The following is a 9,709-nucleotide window of genomic DNA, read 5'->3' on the forward strand; positions in this document are numbered from 1 at the left end:
GCGGGTTATTACTAAGGACTCTGAATGCAATCCTTCCTTATCATTAGCTCTGGTACCATATGCTCTTATCTGTGGACTGGGGCACGGTGGAGTCGTACATGAAAAGAATATCCAAGATAAGAAAAACCATGATAATAATGATTATGGGAAGCCATTCGAGCGATTCTTCCATTGGATGCTTTGGGATTTGGTCATGTTGGCTCGGTGGTGAATTATTCAACGTCGTCATAATTGGTTGGCTATTTCATAATTAGATCTGATTTATGATTCCAAAATGTACGAAGTGTGTAATAGCCGGATTTATATCATACTATTCAGCTTCGAGTCTATATTAGGCTAAAATGTTTTGAATTTTTAGTTGGCATTCCTACGCAATGACTTTGGTCCGCCACTGGATTTGGCCTTTCTATGGTCTGATCTAGAAAGTTTATCTCGAAAGCCCCCGGAAGACTCCTCTTATTCCTGCATTTTTTTATTCTCCTTTCGAGGTAAATCGGGTCTCCAACCGCAACAGCATTACCCCATACACAACCATCCGCCAGTCGCTGTCGGAGGAGTTGTCACTGCAGAGCTAAAAAGTCGCTTAGGAATCGCCCTCCACTACTCACTCAAGCCATACGGCCAACACTTGCGATATTCACAGTGCTGATAGTGGTAGTCAGCGCTGCGACTCCACTAATACAGCCACACACGAAACCATTAGCAAAACGATGATGCCAAAGCCCAGGCCACAAGTGTTACGACTCTCACGGTTACATCACGTGTACCCCACGAATCCATCCAATCACACGCAACCAAGGAAACACCAAGACATGGACCGAAACCAAAACCTCTCGGTCCATCCTTGTCAGATCATTCGGTCCAATCCTATCCAACACTTCGGTCCATCACCGGGACCTCATGTATATAGAACCATGTTACTCCACAACCATAGACCTTAGCTCACCAGGTATCAATAAAACTTCTTAACAACAATAAGCCTAACACGCATTACTTGTCTATCAAGAGACGTGACAGTTCGCTATGGCTCAGTTTACGCCCTATAAACCGACTAACGTGGTTGATAAGCATGCCGACCGGACAAGTATGCCGACCAAAAATCCCTCATCCTACATCATTTCCATCTGATCAGATACTTCTCAACCACCCATTATGTCACAACCTTCAAATGAAGCTAGAATTCTTCTTGCCCTTCAGGCCCTTCAAAATAACCCAAAATTACGTCTCCGACGCGCTGCTACTATATATAAGGTTGGATATAGTACCCTCCGTGACCGAAGGAATGGCATTCAATCGCGAAGCGATTGGGTCCCAAAGTCACGGAAACTATCTGATCTAGAAGAACAGATAATAGATCAATTCCTCCTTGACCTAGATTCCCGAGGATTTCCTGCGCGACTGCGTTTTGTGGAAGAAATAGCCAATTCTCTGCTCGCTGACCGCGATGCATCACCTGTTGGCAAGCGCTGGGCTCATAACTTCGTCAAGCGGCAACCAGAGCTAAAGACGCGTTTATTTCGGAGATATGACTACCAGAGAGCCAAATGCGAAGATCCGACTATTATTCGTGGCTGGTTTAGGCTTGTACAGAATACAATTGCAAAGTACGGTATCTGATCAGATGATATCTGGAACTTTGATGAGACTGGCTTTATGATGGGCCTTATAATGGCCGGAATGGCAGTTACAGGCTCGGAAAGGCAAGGAAGACCAAAATCAGTGCAGCCTGGAAATCGTGAATGGATTACAGTAATCCAGGCGATTAACGCAGAAGGTCAATCGATCCCGCCGTTTATCATTGGCGCAGGCCAATATCACCTTGCGAATTGGTACCGAGAAAGCAACCTCCCGGCCGACTGGGTTATCGCAACGAGCCAAAATGGTTGGACAAATAATGAGCTGGGTCTTGAGTGGCTAAAGCACTTTGATCGATCTACAACTAAACGATCAAATGCTCGGTATCGTCTTCTGATCCTTGATGGTCACGAAAGCCACCACTCTACCGACTTTGAGAAATATTGCAAGGAGAACAAGATTATCACGCTCTGTATGCCTGCTCATGCATCCCATCTACTCCAGCCTCTCGATATTGGGTGCTTTGCAGTACTGAAAAAGGCTTATGGTCAAGAAATAGAGCATCTGATCAGATGCTCTATAACCCATATTTCCAAGACTGAGTTCTTCCCGGCCTTTTATGCCGCCTTTAAAGCTACTTTTACAGAAAGCAATATCCGGGGGGGCTTTAGAGGAGCTGGACTTGCTCCTCTTGACCCAGAAACCGTGATCTCAAAGCTTGATGTGCAGCTACGAACCCCAACGCCTCCCGGGGAGGTCAGCCAACCATCAACCCCATGGGTTTCAAAGACTCCTAAGACAGCAACAGAGGCTCAATCTCAGTCTGAATACCTGGAAAGACGAATCAGAAGACATAAAAGCAGCTCCCCAGAGTCAATTATAGAGGCTTTAAAGTCAAATACTAAAGCAACAAGGGCAATTATGCATGAGGTTGTCTTATTGAGAAATGAGGTGCGAAATCTTCGAGATGCAAATGAGATACTAAGCCGGCGCCGGAGGGCAAAAAGGACTAGACTACAGAAAGGAGGGGCAATGACTGTACAGGAAGCATCGCAAGTAATTGATCAGATGGATGTTGATGCGCAGGTAGTGGCCGAATCATCTAGAGATGGTGCTCGAGGAAGGTCGGATCGACCGGGTGGTCGGCGTTGTGGTGTATGCGGCAAGGCCGGGCATAATGCAAGGACCTGTCAGGTAGTAATTGAGACATCTAGGGAAGAGTATAGTAAGTAGTTTTACTTGATTAGATGGTTTGTGGTGTTTTTAAATGGATTTAAAAGTTTAAGGCTGAAATTTTTGGTCGGCATACTTGTCCGGTCGGCATGCTTATCAACCACGTTATATTAATTTTCTTAGATTTTTAAAAAAATCCTATGTAGCTATAAACTTAAGTCTATTTACACTGTAAAATACACTGTATTTTAAGGTTTTCTATATAATCTAAAATACTTAAAAATCTTTAAAAAATACTTTCTAATAAAGTTAACTATACTATTTTAGGAACACTTTTTATTTAATTTTTAGCTAATTTATTTAAGCTTTGGAATGCTATAGGGTAAGCTATTATTAGCTGCACAGTATGCTGGCCAACTCGCTTGTGAACTACGTTATAATAAATATTTAGAACTATTAATAAAAAGAGATCAAATCCTCATAACCTCCTAACACCTTCGCCAAGCTCACCAGGATCTGTCTCAGCTGTAGCCAAGGAACATACGGCCTGAAAAGAATCATTTTGCATCAGTTTTCCGGCTACAACATGGATATGCAACCGTTACAAGATGCCTTTTCTAGGCTGTCTTGACAAGGATAAGCATCAAGCTGCGAGCTATTATGATATCTCTGAAGTTGAAGAGGAAACAGGCAACACGGTGGGCATCTCATATCATAATCTTTTCTGTTCGGCCCAATGCTCACATATCACAGTCATTATTTGAGCTGTACAGGCAATATCCAGCGAACTCCTTTGAAATACCCATCTATTATAGAGCCATCCACTGCGAGTCACCATCAGAGGTTCAGGGAGGCCATCGAGCCAGGTTGTTTCCTCCTCCGGCGTTCGACTCTGTGGTATTGCGCACGCTCCAAAACCACGTTAGGAGACACGCGCAATTTGGAAATCGTACACCCACGCCGTTCATCTCCGTAACAGACGATCTCCTTCGCGCTCTCAGTATTGCATTCCGTTCATATACTGATAAGGAGGATGTTGCGATACTTCTTGTGGACCCGTGGAAGTTGGCAGCAGGGAATTATCTGAGATGCAATGGCTTATGTTCGAAGATCGGCTTGGGATGCAAAGATGTTTACAATACTGAGATTCTCATATGGGGCGAAATTCCCTTAGATAGCATCATTTGTCGATGGGGACGATTGCCTATCATGAATAGCGGGTTACTTGATGTTCTTCCTTCGCTTCGGCATCTGTCGCCCGACGCAGACCTCAGTTCGTTGCGTGATGGTTTGCGTGGCGACACCGATTCATTCTCCCCTGCAAAGGTTGCTACCACCCTCGTCAACCTCGGCATGGACCCTTCCTCCTTTCAAATAAAGCAGGTCTTTCTCTTCTTGCTGGGGGCGGTTGAGGGCTATCGAGTGGAGAAGTTTCTCGAAGGCATTGAATTAGAAATTGAAAGTCTCTTTCCTCTAAAGATACAAGAGTTTGATCAGGCCGCTCACCAGTTAAGTCTTACCCTCGGTCGGAAGGAATTAATATCATATTATAGGAACGATTATGCGTCTATCTCGGAGGAATTCTGTCCGTTTGAGGACAACGAGTCGAAGCGAAGATGGAGGAAAGAATGGTCTCTCCTAATTCATCATGACTTCTGCCCCGACTATGAATCTTGGTGGGTTCGAAGGGAGGAGAGGGACCTTTCCGATTTGGAGGCCGAACTCATAGCGAATCACAATGGCACTGGATTGAAAAAGTGGCTGATGAAAAAGTAATCTCGAAGTTATTATGTTAGGTTTACGGATTAATCATGAAAGAATGTCCGTACTGCTTGGAGATATGTGAGGCCTCGGCCGACTTGTCTAAATCAGCCACCGCACTGAGATTGCGTAAGCGTCGTATTGAAAAATTTAGTACCCTTCTCTGTGCCTACCCTATATCAAATCTTGTTCCTCAAGGCTCATTTGGCAAGCGGCCGTTTGCGGCTTCTATAAAGCTACTCAACTTACCTATTATGAACTTCAAAGGTCGCCATGGGCTCTCGTGTAAGAAACGCGCTGCCTTTTGCGTTTCTGTTGAACGCACCTGAATTGGTAGTGCGACGCATTTCCACTCTACTTGCTCGGGTACGTGCACATGCCTCCCTCAGGCCGTACGATATCGGACATGTACCACACTGAGCCTTCGGATGACCTACTGTCGATAAGCGCGATGTGTCAAGAACGAGAGCCATTCAATAAACCTAGAAGAAGGGTATCGATTCTTGCGTTATTGGCGCTCTACCGCGATGAAGGCTAATAGGGGAGATCCTGCTAACGTGGACGTTCAGAATGAATAATAAGTGGGGGGTCAAGATGATCTTGCCCATATTTGGAATCTTAGTCAAGCGAAATGGGTGGTGTGCGTTTTAGCGCCCAAATTCACTAAAACTTCGAGTACTGTCTTTCGTCCTTCAATCTTAGCGATCACGCGGATGTCATCAATCAATACCGCAATGAAGCCAAAGGCCAGACCATTCCGACCTGTCGCTCCATGCTGGGAATGCTCCAAGCGACGACTGGTGTGCGATCTGGGGACGCCCAAGTGCCGAAAATGCCGTGTTCGAGGCGTGGACTGCCCTGGCTATCAACACAAACCTCTCCAGTGGATGCGGCCCGGCCAGACCAGATCCAAGGGAGCTCAATCGGCAAAGACACTAGACGTCTCCTGCCCTCCCGCGAGAAGTGATGAGATTATTACCAATTGTACCTTTTTGGGACAGAAAACTTCGACTCGGGCAAAAGCATCTGAGGACTCAAAAGTTGAGCATGTCAGCAGCACTCCTGCCTGTGAGGCCCAGACTGCAATGACTGTGCTCAGAAACATGAGTGGCCGAAGCACGTTTGAGATATTGATACAAGCGGTGGTATATTGTTGGTCGCACTCATGTCGCGAAACGCGAAGCGCGCTGGGTTAATGATTTGACTAGACAACATCAACATCGCGCCCGATTTGTCGGGGATCAGCCTGGAAGGCGCTGCCAGCCCTTTCATCGTTCCGTCGTCCTATGTGTCGTGGATACCTCCCGCAATATCACAGACACTCATATGCAGCGCCCTTGGCCATCGTATCTTGCAGACCGCTGAGGGCTTTGAGCGTGAGCGCAACGCAATGGCCCTAAACTTGCGGCAATGTCGAGGCGAAGCTCTCCAGCTAGTCCGCAGGGAGCTGACTGGTGGCCGCGACTCCATTATGCCAATACTATGCCTACTGCTCTCCGAGGTACGGATATACCGCCTTGCCATTCGCGGCTCGCATCGTGCTGACTGAGCAGATCCAACACTCAATCTCACCGTCATGGTGGCACCACGTCGACGCAGCTTACACTCTGATTGACATGCACGGCGGGTTCCGGTGCTGCTCCCTGCTACACCCGAATATCCGACCTATGTATCAATTTCTCGTCTAGTATGTTTTATCCAAGTGTTTTGCCACGTTAAACTGATCTTTCTGAGCGTCGACGTTCTTGGCGCAACTACGTCCCCGTGCGTGAACTCGGCTCGCGCCCAACGGCAGCTGGAACTTCTGCCATACTTACAGGACCTTTTCGGCGACAGGACCTTGACCTGTATACCGTGTGCTCCCGGTCTCCTAGCTGAAGTTATCCGCATTAATTATTACCGCTTTCTTAAGGACGGCGCAACGTCACTCCTGTCGGATAGCGCGGATCAATTACCATCCGGTTCGGACATTCTCAGACGCGTCTTAAACTTCTCCCCTGAGCTATGGGCGTCTGAGGTCGTGACGAATTCTGATTTTAGCACTGGAGGCAGCTTGGACGAGACTGGACAGGGCTTTGCGGTGCGAAGAATGGGCTGGGAACGTATTGGTCGTATTTATCAATCCGCCGTGGTACTCTACTGCCTAGCTTCTCAGCCACAGGGATTCGACCACGTTCGCGAGTCTGACCAGTGGACGTCCCTCCGTGCCGGCCTTTTGCAGGATCTAAGAGACTCGTCGCTCGATGCCTGCAGCCATCACCGCAAGCTGGTCATCTGGCCGCTGACGATACTCGGCCTTGCGCTCAACTACGACGACGGCGGCGCCCAGCAATTTGTTCTGCAAGAGCTGAAGTGGGCGAGCGCGGCGTTGGGGACCGCGACACCATTGGTGGCGATACAGCTACTCGAGCGTACTTGGCAGGGGTACAGTGGATGGGAATGGGATAAACTCTTTGATCGGCCTTATGTTTTCGCCCTGTGATGGCTATGCGAGTGCAGGCCGGATCATTTCAGGCAAAGGTGCTATTCGCCGCACGTCGAACGCGGTAGATTGCTGCGAGTAACTGGGACGTCAGCAAGAGTGTTGATAATAAGACAAGGCTGCTGACTGTGGGTACCGAGCAGTGCCGGGTCTTGGCCATGTATTTTGCCTATTTAGGTAACGATCTACATCCTGATCTGCTTCGGCGTCAACGCTAACGCTAACGCTAACGCCAGCCGCTTCTACTCCTTCTACAAGGCGTCCACGCAACTGTCAAGATTTTTCCCAATTCGGCTAAGGGGAGTCACTTCCATCAATATCTTTTAACTGTCATTGCATTTTATCAATGTAGGACTTGGTGAGCGTTGCCTATAAAGCATAGTTGAGCCCCATGCATCAGCTACTCGATCACCAAACAGCTTGAGCTGTACCTCTTATTGCCCATTACCATTGCGCACACATTTCTCCCATCACCATGCGGACCGGCTGGCTATATCCTATCTTCATTGGCACGCATGTCAGCGCCGGACTCATTAAGTCCACCACACGTCCGCTCATTCTCGCAGACACGAACCGAGATGGCATCGTCAACGGCAAAGACATTGCAGACAAATATACCTGGACAAATGAATGTGGCGCCATTTTCCTCCCCAATATTGGCGATAAACGCCACCGATGCACTGCCTTTGATCTCAATGGTCTCTCCCTGAGCAACCAGGAGCTGTCGAGCTGCAACGACGCTTCAGGCCATTTGCTGCTAACCCCTGAGCTGGCAGCCCCAGCCCGAACCGCACCCCTTCAAGGTATCTCTAAAGAGGCTATCGGGAGCATCTATACGCTTCCGGAGAGCACCTTGGGCTCAGTGCGTGTATTCTGGAAACAGCCCGGATTCCTGTCAGATGCAGGTTCCCCGTGGAGACTCATTGATCCTCAGTTCGTATTCAACGCGAGCAGTCTACGTGCTGGCATTGAGCTCGCCATAGACGCTAGAGAGTTGGTTTCTCACCTCTCTGCCTGGAACGGAACGCTTTCTTTGGAGTTTCGAGTCACCGACGGCAATATGACGACCTACGATGCCGTGGCGATGAAGCAGGCGCCGGTCCTATTCCACCATCATCTGCAGCGCGTACAAGAGGTGCTATCCGTAAAAGGAAACGAGACTTCCAGTCCGGTGCAGAACAAGTTCGTACGCGGTCTGGAAGACGCTCTAATGAACGTGGTTGAAACCCCGGCCCTTCACTTACTCAACGGCACCGACGAAATCTGGGCACAAGACTTCATGGAACCCGGCTTCGCCAGTATGCCTGGGCCAGAAGGTCCGATATCACTACGCGTCCTGGTTCGTAGTGCGCAATCTACCAGAGTTGCTGGACGTCAGGTCTTCGAAAGCTTCAGAGGTAATAGAGTCGGAGGCCATCAACTGTCGCTAGGGTCTGGCTTTGGGCACGAGGAGATTGACTCAGGTGGCAACATCGAGATTATCCCACCGTACGTATCCAAGAACGGGACATCATATAAGCACGGCAGGGTCATCATGGGAAAGCACTTTGACAAGCATCCAGCCAAGTCCATGACGAGCCTTATTGAAGCTCAAATCTACCAGTCTCCCCTCATCCTAGAGGCTGGCTGGTTGGTCATTGGACATGTTGACGAATTTGTCCAGTTCTTGCCATACCAGAACGACCTAGGATGGACCATCGCTATTGCGGATACACAAGCTCCGCTGGCTTTATTAAAAAAGGCAAAAGACAGTGGCCATGGCTCCACCCTTGTCACTAGCTATCCCGATCTCCGCCAGCCGGAAGGTTTTTCTTTTTACGATTCTAGCCTTGAGAACCTTACCATCAACGCGCTGCTGTCTGACGACGATTTCTTGCAGACGCAGAAATATGCACAGAAGTACATCGACCACAACTTGAAGCTTCTACTCGAAGAGGTACCACTGCCTCACAACCAAGTTCTGCGAGTACCCGCTCTCTTCAAGAATGTCACATATCCCTGGCCATCTAATCTTGATGGAATCCCCCCACGCCTGCACAGAGTCGCTCCTGGACAGCGTCAACTAATTGCTTTCCTTCCGGCTGTCATTAACGGTGTTGTCATCGGGTCTGATTATTTGGCTGCGAAGCCTTGGGGTCCAATCGTTGATGGTCAGGATATCTTTGAGGAGGCGGTGCGAGATGTGTACGGCCAAGCGGGGATGAAGGTACACTTCGTTGACGATTTCATGTCGCATCACGTAAATGGAGGCGAAGTCCACTGCGGCACGAATACCCTCAGAGATGCAACAGTCGAATGGTGGAGCTAAAAGCTTATACCAGAGTCGCGGCACACGATTGAAATTTGAAGTGCAGGTGATGACTACTCGACCAACAGCACGGCGTGTCGGCTAACCCTGACCCTAAATAAATAGAAATGGAATTTTAGGTCAAATGGTCATTTTTTACGCTCATTGCTCCAGTTTGGCTGAAGAAGTGATTAAGTGAAACTGGGCATTTGTATGAGGAAGATCTGTTTTTGGTGTACAAGAGGTGGTACTTACGGGAAGTGGGTATTGCATGGTAATAACGTTAGATATTATGTAGTTTAGTCTGCCATGATGTATTCCATAACCATGACACAGGAGACCGGCCCCCTGCGGGTTCCGCCAATGCCGTTGAGGAACGAGCTGAGTCCTAGACGCGGCGCAAAGGCGCTTACGGCTCCGACCCCGCTTTC

The 9,709-nt window shown here is 48.5% G+C and overlaps 5 protein-coding genes across 5 annotated transcripts; 3 read left to right on the forward strand and 2 right to left on the reverse strand.

The window, feature by feature from the left end:
- Nucleotides 1-43: 43 nt before the first annotated feature.
- Nucleotides 44-172, reverse strand: FOXG_22445 (uncharacterized protein; the record flags this gene model as incomplete). The annotated part of the gene is made up of 1 exon (XM_018402853.1): nucleotides 44-172. One exon carries the CDS (start codon nucleotides 170-172, stop codon nucleotides 44-46), a length of 129 nt encoding a protein of 42 aa, XP_018257035.1.
- A 3,184-nt stretch (nucleotides 173-3,356) lies between these two features.
- On the forward strand, nucleotides 3,357-4,524 carry FOXG_22446 (uncharacterized protein; the record flags this gene model as incomplete). Its single annotated transcript, XM_018402854.1, has 2 exons — nucleotides 3,357-3,446; nucleotides 3,502-4,524. The coding sequence occupies 2 exons, from the start codon at nucleotides 3,357-3,359 to the stop codon at nucleotides 4,522-4,524; spliced, it is 1,113 nt and encodes a 370-aa protein (XP_018257036.1).
- A 22-nt stretch (nucleotides 4,525-4,546) lies between these two features.
- FOXG_22447 (uncharacterized protein) lies at nucleotides 4,547-4,784 on the reverse strand (the record flags this gene model as incomplete). The annotated part of the gene is made up of 2 exons (XM_018402855.1): nucleotides 4,547-4,628; nucleotides 4,759-4,784. The coding sequence occupies 2 exons, from the start codon at nucleotides 4,782-4,784 to the stop codon at nucleotides 4,547-4,549; spliced, it is 108 nt and encodes a 35-aa protein (XP_018257037.1).
- A 459-nt stretch (nucleotides 4,785-5,243) lies between these two features.
- FOXG_16386 (uncharacterized protein) lies at nucleotides 5,244-6,991 on the forward strand (the record flags this gene model as incomplete). Its single annotated transcript, XM_018396415.1, has 4 exons — nucleotides 5,244-5,661; nucleotides 5,718-6,010; nucleotides 6,063-6,196; nucleotides 6,244-6,991. 4 exons carry the CDS (start codon nucleotides 5,244-5,246, stop codon nucleotides 6,989-6,991), a joined length of 1,593 nt encoding a protein of 530 aa, XP_018257038.1.
- Nucleotides 6,992-7,466: 475 nt separating this feature from the next.
- Nucleotides 7,467-9,299, forward strand: FOXG_16387 (uncharacterized protein; the record flags this gene model as incomplete). Its single annotated transcript, XM_018396416.1, has 1 exon — nucleotides 7,467-9,299. The coding sequence occupies one exon, from the start codon at nucleotides 7,467-7,469 to the stop codon at nucleotides 9,297-9,299; it is 1,833 nt and encodes a 610-aa protein (XP_018257039.1).
- Between the last annotated feature and the right edge of the window lie 410 nt (nucleotides 9,300-9,709).

The sequence above is a fragment of the Fusarium oxysporum genome, genomic scaffold, assembly GCF_000149955.1.
Source record: "Fusarium oxysporum f. sp. lycopersici 4287 supercont2.34 genomic scaffold, whole genome shotgun sequence".
In the NCBI taxonomy this organism is placed as follows: Eukaryota; Fungi; Ascomycota; class Sordariomycetes; order Hypocreales; family Nectriaceae; genus Fusarium; species Fusarium oxysporum.